The sequence below is a fragment of the Ochotona curzoniae genome, unplaced genomic scaffold, assembly GCF_017591425.1.
Source record: "Ochotona curzoniae isolate NIBS_2020 unplaced genomic scaffold, NIBS_Ocur_1.0 scaffold_4506, whole genome shotgun sequence".
NCBI lineage: Eukaryota > Metazoa > Chordata > Mammalia > Lagomorpha > Ochotonidae > Ochotona > Ochotona curzoniae.
In genome coordinates, this window is record NW_024467119.1 from 10,991,697 (window position 1) to 11,009,254 (window position 17,558).

At 38.6% G+C, this 17,558-nt stretch overlaps 1 protein-coding gene across 24 annotated transcripts in view; it reads left to right on the plus strand.

Moving 5' to 3' along the window:
- ADGRL3 (adhesion G protein-coupled receptor L3) overlaps window positions 1–7,360 on the plus strand; it is a 472,380-nt gene extending 465,020 nt beyond the window's left edge. For 14 of the 24 annotated variants that reach the window (XM_040966524.1, XM_040966523.1, XM_040966526.1 and 11 more), the window contains one exon: window positions 6,561–7,360. In XM_040966524.1, the coding sequence (XP_040822458.1) occupies window positions 6,561–7,360 (800 nt within the window). Of the gene's footprint in view, window positions 1–4,701; window positions 4,754–6,560 lie in introns of all 24 variants that reach the window. The other 10 variants (XM_040966540.1, XM_040966543.1, XM_040966546.1 and 7 more) reach the window with 3 other exon arrangements.
- The last annotated feature ends 10,198 nt before the right edge of the window (window positions 7,361–17,558 follow it).

Consider the following 17,558-nt stretch of genomic DNA (forward strand, 5'->3'; position numbering starts at 1 on the left):
GCACATCCTGTTTTTCTTTCTCCTGCCTTTGTTTTGGAAGCAGACACACAGACTCCTTTCCCATTCCACTGCTGTTGGTGTTTTTACTTTATATTTCCATTCTCCTTAGGTTTTCTTTAGTAAGAAATGGGTTCCTTCTGGTAAACAAATGTTTGATTCATTAATTTGTGTTAATTTGTGTTAATTTCCTGTAATGTGATGAGATATATTGTGGTTTGTCACTGCTTTTTTTGTTGTGCATTTATTTGTCTGTTCAGTGCCTGTGTATTATTTTGAGAAATGAGATATTTGTCCAAGGTAAGTGAGAAAAGGATGACGTGATCCAGTAGTCTTGTGGTTACAAGGTTGCGAACATACATCTGAGTTTTACCACGCACTAGTCCTGGGGAAAGTATTTAGATAAACTCTCAGAAAAATGGCATGTGAGCCAAGCAGTGGTGGAAGGTACAGCGAAGTGCGTGGCAGCAGCCCCTCGCCCTCCCCTCGCCCTGCCCTCGCCTCCGGGAACTGGCTCAGACAGGCCACAGAATTGCTTTATTCCACTGCACCTGCATGTTAAAAACAAGGCTTTTGAATATGGTACCTCTGTATAGCCTCCAGCTTGAAAAACATATAAAAATGTAATCGTTTCTCAAACAAAGCAACAGGAATCTCTTATAAGTTCTTGGAGTGGTATTAATGTTTGCAGGGATGAAACTTTGTCACATGCCTAAGAAATATAAACTATGCTCCATATGTAAAGAAACCACCGGAAAAAGGAATGCATAAGACAAAAAGAAAAAGAAAACCGTTAGTGATCCGTAGTTAGCCCTGTCTTTGAGGGAATTCCCTTCTGTCGACTTCCGAGGTTGTTCAAGTTGAATGTTACTCACATGGACTTAAATTTTCCTGGCAATTTTGAGTAAACTTTGCAGGGTTATCTGTAAGAACCTTTCGTTTTATTTTTCAGTCAGAGGTAAAAGATTAGGACGGCATAAATCTCAAGCGAAAGCTCTATTTCAGAAAAGCTTGTTTGTGCAACATGGCCACTGCAAGCCTTAAACCGTCTGAGCTGCCCAACATGGCACCAGAGAAGACCTGAGATATGATTTCAGATTATTTCTAGAATTCTAAAGTCACTATGAAGAGATGACCAAAGCAATTGTTCTTTTATTTGCTTGTTTATTTTTAAGGCCTTATTTGTTCTTACTTGAGGCAGACGTACAGAGAAAAGGAAAGACACACAGCTCTTCCACCTGCTAGTTCATGCCCTAAGTGTCTGCAACCGCTGGGCCAATGCAGAGCTGCGAGCCTGGAGATTCTTCCAGGTCTCCCACTTGAGTGCACAGTCCCAGGGATTTGAGTCATCCTCCGCTCTTCTCTCCAGCTGTAAGCAGGGAGCTGAATTGAAAATGGAGTAGCTGGAACTCACACCAGTCCATATGGCCGCTGGCCCTACTCTGCCATGGCACTGTCCCCGGGGACTCTTGAGTTCTTTGTAAATATGATCAAATATTTCAGCTAACTAAATTCCATCCAGCTCTTTATGGCTTAAGAGTCTAAATTACAGATTGAGAATCCCAAGAAGGGGCGGAGCTCATTTCAAGCCCTCTTTATGACACTGCTAGCTTGAGAGTGAGCTCAGGATCTTACGCTCAAAGCTGCTTCAGAAAGTTGATGGAAAATGGCATTAGAAGATAAGCCGACTGTGCTTTTTTATAGTGTTTAAATTCATACTTTTTCCATAATTAGTATTTCCATAAGCTTCTTTGAAGACTCCTGATATTCTATTTTCTAAATGTTCCATTTGTTAGATAGATTGATAGATATTTCTTGTCTTCCTGTTTAACTGACATTTTCCCCAGGCCATGCATGCCCTATAGCACAAAGGACAGGCAAACTCTGGTTTTGGGCGGCAGTTCTACACATGCGTGAGCGTAGCTCGCCTGCTTGCCTGTCTGCCTACAGGCTTTCCTCTCCCTAAGAAAACACACTGATGAAAACGAGACAGTTTCTGCTGTTTCTTCTCGGCTGCCCCCTCTCAATGATATCTTATTTGTGAATGTCCCTGTTTCATGGTAGCACTGAATGAATTGTACATTACACAGTGTGCCAGATGAGGCTTGGCAGCACAATTTAGTACATCTTATAAAGGCTTGGTTTTTCTTTTTTTGTTTGTTTTGTTTTGTTTTCTTTAGGTAAAGTGACAGGTAATTGTATCATTATGTGCATTTTTTAGTGTGTTGATAATATCAGTGGATCTTGAGTAATGGTAAGTGAAGACCAGTACCATAGCTGCATGTTAAATACACTCCACATTATTTACATTATACTCAAGAATTTACGGTAATTATTTTAAACCAAGTTGTATATTTGGATCATAACTTTTTTTCTTACTTTTACAGATGTAACTTATAATGTCTCATGTAATGCAAAAGTAATTTTTTGAATCAGTATGGTTTCCCTAATCCCATATCAGCTTTACCCTCTTCCTTGATTTTTAATGTTGTTCTAAAGTAGGGAAGTTCATAAAAAATGGACTACTTTATATTTAAGTCTTACATGCAGAATTTAAAACAATGCCATACATTACTGGTTAGTGCTATTAAGAAGCTCTAAAAACACGAAGGAGTCTTCTTAATGTATTTGTCTTTTATGCCAATATATTCACTAAATTCTGACAATGCTTAAAAAAATAAAACTATTTTTTGAGTGTTGTGAGGGTGGGACTGTTCAGCTATTTTATGCTTTCTCAGAAATTATGATAAAGCTGAAACTAATTCTTTTTACCCCTGACCGAAAAATAAATCTTGATGATTGCTATATTGCTACTAACCTTATGTTTTCAGATGAGTGCACTTGTATTCTTACTGGCAAGGTAAAATTTTATCTGAACTATACGTGGTTCCATATGTACTGGAGTGGTTTATGTGGAATTCCACATGGCTTTTTCTGTGGTACTGTGCTGCAGTGCCCCCATTTTTATCCTGGCAAATAAGCCATCAGAGTTAAAGAATCTATTCTTGTCTGTAACTACCTTTATTTAAAATAGAAAAAGATGTGTTTATGATGTTACTGATGCATAGAGTTGGGAGTAAGGATGAATAATATGCTTAAGTTATATCCAATTCATATTCTATCTGTAAAAATACTAGAAATTTCATGCATAGCACTTCTGAAGCACTCTCTTCCTGTTGCCATCAGAAATTCAATTTCCATGAAGATAAACTGCATTATAGAAAAACCTGTCAACAGAACATAATATACGGAAGAAGTCACAATTTTGAAATCATTTACATTTTAAAGTAATTTAATTCCATACTAAAATTTTAGAGAAGGACATTCATGATAGGATAGGTTAGCATGATGAAAAATGCCTTGCAGATCATAAGAATACAATTCTGTAATAAAGCACACGGATTAATATTGAGCAGTGGCCTTCGAAGCCCAAGGCAGATGGGAAGCGCATGTGGCAGTGAAGAGAAGTGGAGCAAGTCGATTCGTTTTCTGATCCCAGCTCTGCCATGCCTGCACAGTGGCCTTCCAGAAGGCTAAGCCTACTTTGGCTGCAGTTCCCTCCTCCCAGTAATGGAAGAATTGAAGACCAGCAAGCTTTCACTTACACCCCAGTTCAGATTCTCTCCTTTCAGTAGCAAGCCGTTCATATCTGCTGAAGTTACCGATGTGGCTCTTTATTTATATACCACAGCTCCTCTGGAACTTTGGAGGGGGGAAAAATGCCTCTGTATTTTGAAATGGTGATGGTCTTTTCTATGAGAACAAATCAACCTTTAAGATACAAAAACTGTCGTTCTAAACCCATGGTTATCTTATGACAAGTTAGAGGCTCTTAAAGTGATCTGGCCCCAGACATTCACTGCTTTGTAAATTTGTGGTATTTTAATGTTCCTGTAGAGTAGATCAGAAAGAGCAGTTCTGACCTGATTTTAAAAAAAAAGTTTTGCTAGGGCTGTTTTATGGGATCAACTCTGAAAGTGTCTGTGAACACATGCAACTGTAGACCCAGGCGTAAACCTGATATTGGTGGTGCTGTGTTCCCGAACAGTGAATGAATTTTAACCTTTTCCCCCGTATGTACAAAACTTTTGAAAACACACTCCAGAAATGATAGCATCAATCAGTTTTCATTTAAAAAGATCAGACGTGTAGGAGCAATTGGCAGACAAAAACCTTTGTGTAGGGAACAGAAGCTATGTCGGGACAAAAGGGACACCGATGCATGAGCCCTGCGCTCTGGCGCTCTGTACAAGCTAATGACTGTATTCACAGTGTTACTGAATGCTCTACAGTGAAATGGCATCCTTTAGAAGCACATATGATCTAACGTCCTTTGCACAGCGATGTGGAATATCGAAATACTGTGGTGGAAATAATCACGGGTTGTCCTCAGACTGTTGCTCATGTTTATATTCAAATATAAATGAATATTTGAGATTTACCAACTGTAGGAATGCTTATGAAACATTCGTTGTGAAAGCATGTGTACAGGGGGATTTCTTATTTTCTGACTAACATTTCAGTATTTTTTAATTATGATAAGCCATGTAACACAGGCTCATAAATGTGGGGGCAGTGGGAATGATTTCTTTTGGACTCTTTTTTCTGCATATCATCAATTTGCTTTTGACTCATGTTCCCTCTCCTGTCGCTGTAAGCTTACCTGTTGTTTTTTTCTTTCCTTTTCTTCATGCTGTCGTTTAGAGCCCTACAGGGAGACAAGTATGGGAGTAAAGTTAAACATTGCATATCAAATGTAATTTTTTTTAGTTCACTTTTATTGCATCACGTATAGATGATGTCGTTATTAAAAACAGTTCATCTCACAATTGAAACACTAAAAAGCCTATGAATCGACTTTTCTGAATATATGTTAATAGAGATTAGACGCTTATGTTGTCTGATTCTTTTATTCTGTCATATGATCAACATAGTTGTTAAGTCTCATGTAACGTTTGTGTGAGTTAAATTGTTTTTAAATTAAGCATTTATTTTGGCCAAGTAACTCATGAAGTCTTGATTTTTACTGATACATCCCATCACTAAATTATGTCCCCATGCAACACGCCCTCCCCCCCCCCCTTTTTTTTTAATCTATGGCTGTTTCAGCCCATACCTAATGCATTGATAACAGCAACATCACATGTTTCAATGCATCCACCATCCAGCCATAGCCATCCGCTACCATGGAGCTTTTGCGGCAGCAGCCACCCATCACACTCAGCCTTTCAAAGGCAGTCCTTTTATAGTTTCTTATCATTGTGGATTTGTGTACAAGATATCCTATAACATGAAAATAAACGGCTTCACCCCATGTCTGTGATGGCTGCTGACTAACGCATTTTCCCATTGCTCTTTCTGAAAACTGGGTGACTTGAACACAGAGTTCAGATCAGAAGTCTGCGTATGAAACTGACTTGAGACACTTGATGTGAAACCACCACCCAATGGGTGACGTTTGATCAATATTACTGCATCACAGATATAGAGTGACTGCTGTATTTTCACAAGTTGTATCGAGAAGTTTAATGCAATTCTCCAGTTTTTCTGTAAAAGAAAAAAGAGAAAATGTTCCTTTTCTTTACTGGTATTGGTTAAATGTGTGTATGTGTGTGTGTGTGTTTCCTTTTTTTGGTTGCCTTTGAAGTGATTTATGAAGACATATTACAGTCAAATTTATATCACTGTAGCTGTTTCTTACCGAAATAAAATGTTCATCTTTTTTTACAAGCAAAGTTTCTTATGCCCACAAGTTGTCATGCCTTCTGTAATGGTCACTTCCACACTGATACTTGAAGAAGTCAGGCCTAAGTTTTTTATACATTCTCTTTAATTTTACCTAATGACCCTAAATCATCGCTGACAGGATAATATACCAAAATAATCAAACTGCTCAAAGCGGGAAATAAATTAAAAGGAAATCCAAATACCCATAAATGTCGCTACGTGTCAGTTACCTCTGAGAGTCATTTATTTATTTGACTAAGCATTGTTCCCTGGCTATACCATCCAGAAAAATTGCACATAATCCTTTTGTGGTTTCGTGTTTAGGGAATATCTTTGTTTTTATAAAGCTTCATAACAAATTATCATAAATTAATTATATTACTTTTGACCGAACTATAACAACATATAAGATTAAAGGGAATGTATTATCTGACTTTGATGTGTATAAATTTAAAGCTATTGATGCCCTTGAAGTTTTGCATGATCTTGCCCAAATTCTGAAAATCACCCTTCAGACAGCGTGAGGCAATGTTTGTATGGAAACTGAAAATGTAGAATTTACCAAGTTTTATTCTTTTAAAGAATTCTCTTCCAAGATTTCCATCAAATTGTGCAATTATATATATATCATATATATATAATATGAAAGTAGACTCAGTCCCATTTTCTGTTTCTTGGCAAACATTCCATAAGGATGTGCAGATGCTAGCTATGCGTGCGGCCTTTCCAGTCGCTGAAGGTTCCTTGCTCTTGTGTGTGGGTGTGGTATGTATGTGTGGGGTCGTGGGAGTAGCCGGCGAGGCTCCGTGTCACAGTGTTGTGTCCTCTTGTTTCAGAGGGGCTTCTGAACAATGCCAGGGATACAAGTGTCATGGATACTCTACCACTGAATGGTAACCATGGCAACAGCTACAGCATCGCTGGTGGCGAGTACCTGAGCAACTGTGTGCAAATCATCGACCGCGGCTACACCCACACCGAGACCGCCCTCGAGAAAAAGATCCTGAAGGAACTCACTTCCAGCTACATCCCTTCCTACCTGAACAACCACGAGCGCTCCAGCGAGCAGAGCAGGAACCTGATGAACAAGCTGGTGAACCACGTGGGCGGCGGGAGCGAGGACGACGCCATCGTGCTGGACGACGCCACGTCCTTCACCCACGAGGAGAGCCTGGGCCTGGAGCTCATCCACGAGGAGTCCGACGCGCCCCTGCTGCCCCCCAGGGTGTACTCGGCAGACCACCACCAGCCCCACCACTACAGCCGGCGGCGCCTGCCGCAGGACCACAGCGAGAGCTTCTTCCCGCTGCTGACCAGCGAGCACACGGAGGAGCTGCCGGCGTCGCCGCGCCGGGACTCGGTCTACACCAGCATGCCGGCGCTGGCGGCCGACGGTGTGGCCGCCGGCCCCGCGCCCGATGCACCTGCTGCCCGGGCGGGCGGGGGCTGCGACGCCGACGACGTGTACTACAAGAGCATGCCGAACCTGGGCTCCCGGAACCACGTGCACCAGCTGCACACCTACTACCAGCTGGGGCGCGGCAGCAGCGACGGCTTCATCGTGCCCCCCAACAGGGAGGGCAGCCCCCCGGACGCCGGCGCCAAGGGGCCGTCGCATCTGGTCACCAGTCTCTAGGGGGTCCTGTCCCAGGTGGTCGTCGTGTGTGTACTCCCAGACTTTTGACGCCTTGGTCCGGAGACCTGTGCAAACTCGCAGACGTTGCTTGCTTTCGTTACCCCTATTTTTTTTTTCTTTTCTTTCTTTCTTTCTTCCTTTTCTTTTCTTTTTTAAAGCTGGGAATTTTAGGTCAGCCCAGGGGAGAAAGAGTAACTGCTGAAATATGCCCTGTGCCCCTCTGTTCCCCGTCCCTTCCCTCCTGTGGTGGAGACTTCATTATGTTAATGAAGGAGAGATGGAGCAAATGGCGCTTGCGGTGGCCTTGGGGAACTAACTGTGTCAGTTCTTTGTTCTCCCGACCCTATGCTCTGTTGCTGTCCTTGTCAGGACCTGCTTTTCAAAAGGCCAGAACACTTGTGCGACTTGAGTGACAAAGGCGCATCTCCATGGGAGTGCCACACAAACACGAAAGCCAAGCAGAACTGATCACGTAGTGGGGTTTTTATTTGGGGGGATTAGGGTGGTCGCTGGCAACCCGACTGCGCCACAGCTGGAAGAGCTGTGGAAAACAAACCAGGAAATTCTCGATGAGATGGAGGGAAACTCCAGAATTATATGCGAAATGCATATGTTATGATTTGCTGTATTAACTGATGATAAAACTAAAGGCAGAAAAAGTTGAACGTTTTCTGTGTAATGTACAGATACTAGCATTGCACATATAGTCTGCTTTCTGTTCTCCAAATTTTCAGTCCTGTTAATGTAGTGGAAAAAGAAAAAAGAATTTTTTCTTTTTTTTTTTTCTTTTGTGCTGGTCTTGCAAATTAGTCTACCAGTAAGAGTAAAGTTTCCTTCCCTCCTCTCTTTTTTTTTCTTCATTTCCTTTTTCTTTCTCTCTCTTTTGCCTTTTCCTTTTTCTTTCAAGATTCACCTTGCAAAAATTAAATAAATAAATGAAACTATCACTTTATAAGGATCATTTTCTAGTAATGCAAACGAATTATTTTTTACAAAAAAAGAAAATAAATAAAATTAGACTTCCTTCCCTCACTATATATATCTTTATTCAGCCAGAATATTCCAGCTGTATTTTCTTTTTTTCAAATTAGAGCAGGATGAACTTTTATGTTTGCACATACGTCAGTTTAATGCAAAACGTATTTGGCAAGCAATTTGTTGCCAAGAAAGTAGTTCTGATTCAAGAAGTCAGGAGGTGGCTATAGAAGTAGGGGATTTGTGCATGTGAAAATAAAAAAAGAAAAGAAAAGAAAAAACCACGATGTTATTGCATAGGCATTAGAGTGCTAAATGCTCAGCCTGGTCCCCAGTGGGCACCTGCACTATAAATTTTTACAGAAAATTCTGTCCCTCTTAGAATTGAAACATCAGATTATTTTGAAGTACTTTTTTTTTTCCTGTTTATTAACAGGAAAATGTGTTTATTTGACTTTAAAAAAAATGTGGGGATAAAAGAGGTAAATTAGCAGCACATACCACTTTTCTTTTAACTTTCTGATCTGCTTTGTATGGTCTCAAAGTGGGATGACCTCATCACTAATATTTGTTGTAAAAGTGGAGCCTGTTTGCCAACCAATAAACAACTGATTGAGATTTAGAAGCTATTGTATTGATGTATCTACCATGTAACTCATTACTGTTTTCGCTTTTCTTGCCTTTCTTGCTTTCTGTTTTCAAGATTTAAATTTTGCTAATCCCTGGTGGCCCCAATGAGCCACGCAAAAGAAATCAATCTGACTAAATGAATAACCTAAGCACAAAATTACTTCATTTTTTGCAGACAAAGTAAACCAGAAAAAAAAAAATGGGATGAGCATGTTTATGTTGGCTGAAATCAGTGGCATAACTTAGTTTCAAGGAGGTTAACTTGTGCTTTTCTAAACTAGCTGCAGCCATTATATTTGTTTGAAAAGCCACATCCCATCAGATACTTAAATAACAAATTTTAAAGGGGAGGTCCTATTTTTTTCCTCTATTGTAGCTCCATTTTGAAAGAGAAAGCAATTTAATTCCAGCCAGCTGGCTACAGGCTGCAAAACTCGTGGCCGAGAGAATATTCTTTTTCTAAAGATAGGAGGGTGACCTTTTCCTTGTTCAACAGATAAAGGAAAGACAAGTGGAGGGAGCCCTTCCATAGTCACTTTTCTGCGTCTCCCGTCTCTGCAGATGTGTTGCCAGCAGCGTGCACACAGGCACAGGGCCCTTCTCAGGGCAGAAGCTCAAGCAAAGTGGCCAAATCAGGCATTCAGCCTCTTGTGTGTTATCGCTCTGGATTTGCTTTTTCTAAAAATCTAAGCGAAGATGAAAAATGATGTGCAAGTGGCCAGTGATCTATACTCTGAGTGATTGAAGAATTTGGGACTAAAGACTTGTGCTGGGTCGGAATGTTGTGATCTGCATGTCACCTCAGAATGTTTTTCAGTTAATTCTTTTTAGCCAAACGACATCTCTAAATTTACATTAAGTTGGAGGAGAACCTCAATCTGTAATGATAATTATGCTTTCTCATACCGAACTATGGTAATATGAGCATCCAAAGAGAGTTTGATTCCTATGATATGCAGAATACATTTGGCAATGAGAGAACCCTTTTTGGCCTGTTTTAGGTAACTTCAGACACGTACATGTGACATACGGATTCTGAACGCTTATGCATAATTTGCCAATCAAACAGTAACCTCTGCGGTACCAACTCCATCAGTAAGAAGCTAGTTTCACAGAACAACGGGGGAACTACCTCAACCTAGCTTGCTGGTGTTTTCTGACCTTGCTACCTCCTTTTCCGTTATTTTTGCTGTGTCAGTCTTTAGGGACTTGAAGCAGGTAGCTTCCCCAACTCCACACAGACCAGGAGGAAGGAAGATCACTTGAAAATTAACCAGGTGCCGATGACCGTGCAGTACTCTAAGTCATCACCCAGTCCTTTCTTCTAGGTGAGAAAGGCTGAGCTTTCTGAGCCCGCAAACAGCATCACTGATGTGCTTTCAGAACATCGTATGATCCCAAGATTCTGCACAGGGAGTAGAATTTATTTCTCCCAAATTCTATGACTCCTCTGAACACATAACAGAGGATAAAGGAGTTAATTATGCATATATTTCAATAGAAATGTATGTATAGCTAACATGCACACATTTAATGCTTCCTATACTAGCAAGGATTGAATTTTTAAACTCAGATCTTTTTTTTTTCCCCACATGTATTTTCATATAGAGCAACTGATGAATCAATAGTTTTTCTTCTCTCAAGCGCCTTTTGTTGATTTCATTTCTTCAATACCCTGTGACATGCTTGTCTGCATTTTTTAATGTGTTTATCTTATTTTTTGATAGGAGGTGAATTTCCAAAATTATAAAAAACTATAAATGCATAGCACACTTCTGGCCAGCTGAAGTAAATGTTTTGCCAATGAAACAAATTATTATTTCCTAGTGAAAGGATTTTTTAAAAATAATATTTTACATTTGACTTTTCAAGTGTGTCCTTAAAGTCAGGACAGCAACTAATGGAAGTCATGGTTGTTTGATTTTGAGTTGGCTGATTGATAACATTTGTGGTTAAATCCAAATTTTGTGAAGAGGAAGTAGGTTGGAATTCCATTCTACTCAAATTATACATGCTGGAGTAGAAGAATAATACACTATGCTAAAGTAATTACAGTTGGAGAAGTAATTGGCATGAGAGCAATTATCTTGATAAAATAATAAGGAAAATATATTAAGTGGGTGATGGCGATACCTTTAACTTCCTATGCAAAATTTCACTCTTCTAAATTAGGATGTAATTTAAGGTGTATGTTTTCAAACTTCTCATCATAATCTAAGGCATTGACATAGTAAAAGGGTTTTTAAGATTTAGGTTTTAGATTTCATTAACTTGGTGTAACAGAACTTTTCACATTTATGAAGGTAAATATATAAAGGAATTAGCAAGCTGTGTAACGTGTCCTCATTAACCTCAAGCCATGTCTTCTGCTTTTTCCTCTTGCACATACAAAAATTCACTGACTAATTCACTTTCTTTCATAAATAACATTAAAAATTTCAGTGATGGGCGTTCTGGATTATTGCTGAGATAAAAGGGAGAGCATAGTTAGGTTTGAATTGTTTAAAAACCAACTCCTTACTCTCATTGCTCTTTGGTTTTACAAGTCCTCCATCAGTTTTATACCAAAGTGATACCGCTTTGAATGACCTTGAAAAAAGAAAGGAAAAGCAGTTCAGAACTCTAATACATGTCAAATGAAGTTTAGTGTGTGTGGGACGGAGGAAGTTACTCTAACTTTGTTTTGAGCAAATCTAAGCGTTTTGGTATGAAACATCTAACAAAATAATAATTGGGATCAAATAACAACGTGTAGGAATTTTCCAGATCCTTTTAAGCCAAGGAGTGGAATGTCACAAGTTGATTCTTAGGCGCTTGGGATTGTAGGTCAATGCATTCCGTAGTGATGCTTTCAGTAGACATTAGCTTGGTTCCTGCACCCGAGGGGCATGCGCAGGCTGGAGAGATGGCAGCGAATCAACAGGAGCCTCAAGCGGCATTGGAGGCACCTCTTTGACATGGGTTCTAAGAAGCTTCTAGGAGCTTATTAAATAGGTTGAACTGGCCCCAACAGTAAATGGAGCTTTATAATCAGCAAATATGTCCTTAAACTCGCTGAAACAATATTACAGGACACCACATCTTTCATTTCTAGACTAGCAGAAATTGCAAAGTTGGTAACTGCCTCTTTCCTGGTTAGACTGTGAGAGGAGTGTTTCCTGTTTACTAATTAACCGTATTACATCCTCTTTGCAATAAGGTGGACATCAATCCTTAGTTTTCACCTGTACACATAGTTTTCACTCTGATTCTTGTTTAAGGTTGCAGGAGAAATAGGTTGCTTATTGTAACACAAACTGATTTGTAGCTAATATAGTTTTACATACTCCCATTTGAAATAAAGTTGTTGCCATTCTTAATTGGAAAATTAAGTCAATATTCCTTTAACATCTAGCACCTGAAAATGTTTCAATTTCAAATGTTTCGATGTTTCTGTCCCCTACTACCAAAGTAAGCATTTTTGTCTCATTTGATCATTTTTGTCACATTATTTTAAAACCAAATAGAAACATATGATTGTAAGAAGGCAAGTTAAGGAACTTTGATTTGGGTGAAAAATGTAGCAGATCATATCTGAAAAGCCCTATTGGGATAAACAGGTCTTTTCAATGAAAATGTGAATGAAGAAAGAATAGAACCAGAATTATGTTATAGTGGTTGACACCTGAATTACAGTCACAGAGAAAAATATTTCAAGGACAATAATAATGAATTCATTTATTGTAATTAAAATCTTTTAAACTGTAGCAGATGCTACTGATGCATTCAAAATTATGAAATAGGAATTTCTCACAATTTCAACCTGCTAATTGCACAGGAATCACTAAATACTTTTATAGTCCTTAACTATTTCTTGTCTAATTATACCTTGTCTCAAGGGAACAAAAATGTTTTATAAATGTTCTTAAAATGTAAGTATTTTTTGTCTCAAATCACCTTCACTCTAATCTATTGACTATTGTTCCCCCACACACTTAATGCTACTAGTTACCTTGTACCTTTTAGAACTTTATTGTGAATCTTTCTAATAAATATTATATTGGGATTATGTACATTGTGCAAAAGCATTCATAACCAAGTGCTATTCACATTACAAGAAATTATAAATATATTTCATTATAAATATGAATAACACATTGAGACAAATAACTACATTCCTGAAAATACTACTCTCAAAGCTCTCTCTGCAGTTATTGTAATCAATTCACCAAATTCTGCATTCAGGGATACATATGGTGGTTTACCAAAGTGGTCCGTCAACAAAAGGTGACTATGCTACTTCCAGTACTGCTTTTATTCTAGAAGCTGAAGGAGAGGGCGTGAAAACAACAGCAACAAAGAAAGGAGTTGACTTCTGATGATCCAGCTTAAACGCTGTTATCCAGGTTGAATTATATTTAAATGAGGAAACTATTCCAAGGGAGAAACTACTCAAGATTCACCTTTAAGTTCAGAATATGAGGATTTAAAATTTAGCACATAATATGTTTGCTTTAGTGGTTCAAAATGGAAATTTTTCATTTTGTTTTGGAAACAAAATATTGTTAACCTCCAGATTTAAAAATTTTTTAAGCCCTTTGATTCTTTTGAACACAAAACAAGCAAAAATATTCCTGACAACAAAACAAACTAGCGCTTGACCTCCAAAGATGTTTGACAAAAATTATTGAGTATCCTCAATTCTCACAGCGCGGTGGCCATGTTTAGAGTTGGAATTCAGGAACTTTTCCTGCTAAATGTCCTCATACTGCTTTGAATTTCAAGTGGTCCCAATGGTTTGTGCTTTGAATCCAGAAAAGATGAGGAGAAAGCATTGAGAGTTGGTTTTCATGCCTCATTTGAGTCTAACACTTTCTCTTACTGTTCTTGGTAATGAAAAGTGCTATGCCTTGAACCAGCTGGAGCCCACCGCAGTGCGTTCTGGTTGCTGTGCATTCTGACTTGATCTCTGCCTGTGACTTAGGAGCTCAAGCTGTGTAGTCAGTCATTTTTCTCTGTTTAGCTTGTGTGAATGCATCGGAAGTGGATGGGTGGTTTGGAAGTCTTTCCATATTGTTTTCCCTCTCACCCAGCATTAAATCTAATTCCAGAACTTTTTTCTTTTTCTTTTTTTTAAATTAACAGCTTATTAAAAAGAAAGAAACACAGAAAAACTAACAACTAATTGAGCTGTTCCTCATTGATGAGAAAAAAAAAATCACTTTTTAGAAAGAAGAATATACCAAGTTTTGGTCTCTTAGGATTCTCACATCCAGGTATTTACAAGTGGCATCATTATCATAGACACTGTCCAGGTTACAAACTATTGGATCTTTCCCCTTGTACAATCTTTTCATCCTCCTTTTTTTCTTAAATGCTCTGTACAATCACATGTAAAATCATGAGCAACAAACCTCAATAAAAATATCAGCAAATAATAAGTGCGTAGTTACTGTTATTGTACGGTATTCTCAAAACGTGGGTTTGGTGACTGTTTATAAGATTTTAACAGAGACTTGACTATTTCCTGTACCATGGCCTTCATGCGCTATTTTCAACACATTGAGTACAGCCTGTCACACCTTCTCTCCTGTTTGTTTTGAGAACACTGGCTACCTGAGAGGTCTGTACGGCGATTTGTCCTTTCCAGGAAGACAGGAAGTTAAATAAAGAATTTATTGTTTGACCTTAAAATTTGCTGTTGAGAGGTAAAATAAAATTTTGTCTTCTGTCTACTTATTTCTTATTCCTGAACTTATTTCTCCCATCACAAACTGGACAGCAGGGTGGCTTTCACCAATGGAACTACCATGCATTTCTCTGGATATTTTTTGTCAATGAAATGCTGCCTCCATGACTCCTCCCATGATCACAGACTTCATAAGTCAGGATGAAATACCTTTGCACATATGTCATCACTGGATACCTGCTCCAGCATATAGATGCAGGGAGAAAAGGATACAGGCATGGATGCTGCTATAGAATGCTATCCTTAGCGTACAAGATTTTGAACTTAACACAAATTGCTCTCTGCTGATGTCAAATTTCCATTTGGTTGCAGAGAAAGAAATAAAAGAGTTGACTCGACAGCTGTGCTTCTCATGTGCAAAGTGCTTCTAAATGACACAGGTATCCTGTCAAAATGCACATTTTAACTTGTGTTAGTTGGACAGTGGATCTGAGTTGTATTTCAGACAAGCGACTGTGATGTCCGTGACGGCTGCTCCGCCCCCACCAAGGGAATGAGCTACAGCTACACGTTTTCCACATGTTTTATACTTCTCTGCAATAAGTGGGCATTTTTAGACATGAAGCCCGATGTCACAAGAAGAGAGTTTCTAGTCACTTTAATTTTACTGAGATGTTCAACTGTTAATATTTTGTCAGGAATTAATATGTACTGAATTCTCAAAGTTGGTAGTGATTCCAATGATACTGAGTCTAGATCTATTGCATTTTGGGTTAGGAATGACATGGGAAATGAAGAGATCACATCCAGTCACACACACACATGCAGGGGTCATTCGTAATGTACTTGATTTTATAAGTAATATAGAGGTGGCTTAGAGCATATATCAGGACACCCAAAGGTTACATGAAAATACCATTGCATTTTATACAAGTGACTTGAGCACAGGTACCTACACTCCTGTGTATGGTTCTGTAATCCATCACTCACACTGTGAGTTAAAGTTGTATGTCCGTGCACAAACATGGAAGGCATACATATAAGAGTAGTGGTTGCTGATTGTGGAACAAGGTCTGAACTCTTGGTATTTTCCACGTAACCAGTTAACCAAGGAAAAGTAAGAATAGTTGTGAGGATAATTAAACTAACCCAAAGTATGTAAACGAAAAATCTGATTTCTTTTTTGCAATTAAAGATAGTTGCGGGTCTTCTATTTGTATGTGTAACACAAAATAATCCAATTAAGTAGGTATGGAAAAAGCTGAACAATAACAAGTCCAATAATTTCTTTTTAAAAAAATGTATTTTTTTTAAATCTGAAAGGCACTTATACAGATAGAAGGAGATATGGAGAGAAAGATCTCTGTCTGTTGGTTCACTCTCCAAGTGACCACAACAATTGGAACTGAGCTGATCCAAAGCCAGGAGTCAGGAGCTGCTTCTGGGTCTCTCACGCAGGTGCAGGGTCCCAAGGCTTTGGGCCGTCCTGGACTGCTTTTCCAAGCTACAAGCAGGGAGCTGGATGGGGAGTGGGGCTGCTGGGATTAGAACTAGAGCCCGTATGGGGTCCTGATGCATGCAAGGCAAGGGCTTTAGTCACTAGGCTATCACCCTGGGACCCACGTACAAGAATTTCTAAAGAATCAAGTACTTTTCATTATAATAATATGATACTGAATTGTTGTAGCCATCAAAGCATCTCAGTATAAAATATTTAATAAAATAAAGGTGAACTTATCCCCACCTATTTCTTTCGTATTTCATGCAGGATTTGCTCCCAGTTTTAGCAGCAGAAAACATCAATGTTTTATCCAAATGTTTCAAACTAACAACTGCTCTGAATATTTTCCAGAGAAAAAAATTAAGGATCTTGTTCATAGAGATGATTAAGCGAATTAATGTCAAAGCACGTCACGGTATTAAACAGAGGCATCTAATCGTGGATTACATACCTCCTGTAATGATCGTCAGATACTCTCAATTTTCTAAATAAAATAGTCATTTCTAAGCCTCCAAAATACTAGTTCTCTTTAATATATCCAAGTGGAAAAAGTTATTAAAATTATTATTTTATCTGATATTTATGCTCTATTATATACTGTTTAAATTTCATGTTTGTTATCTTACACAAAGTTGCAGTTGCACCAAGTAGCTATATTTCAGAAATTCACATTTTTCATAATATCAGAAGAAAAGGATAACATGTGGTAAAGTATAAGCTTCTTGTCTCATGCTTTGTGCTCCTTAAGGACAAGAATTTCTTTTGTGTTTGGAGAGATTCTGGCACCATGGTAACCTGGTTCATTCATGGCCACTAACAAAAACAGAATTCCTCTCGATTTTATTAGTGCAATGAAACACACTGAAAAGAAATAGGCTTAAATTTTAAAAAGCAAATAAATACAAACTTTGTTGTAGAGCTAGAATTATTAAATTTGGTTCTAAATGTGTGATGCCATTTTAGCAAATGTTTAATTAAGATACGTTTTTACAGTCGTAACCTATGTGTATATACACCAACTGAAAGCATCAAAGCAATGACTGTTGATCTTTTATTTGATTTTTTAAAGTGCAGATTTGAAGAATATCCAAGAACTAAAGTCCTGACAAAATCAAATACCTGTGCAAAAAAGTAATTCAGTGTTCCATTGTGGTCACTTTATTTGAAAATAAGATCCAATTCATCTTGACATTTTCAAGTGTTACTGTGAAGAGCAATAGAGGAGTTTACTCAGAACTTCTGCACACCGACTCCCTTAGGAATCCCTAGACTCAGCCAGTGTGAATCAGAATCTCTTTGTAGCACTCAGGGACACGCAGGGCAAGTCCACAAGGGGTCCAGTGTGTGATGTGCACTGAGAAGCAGAGTTCACTGCTTCATAATTCCTTGATAATGTTTCTGTGCATCATGTTTAAATTTTCCAA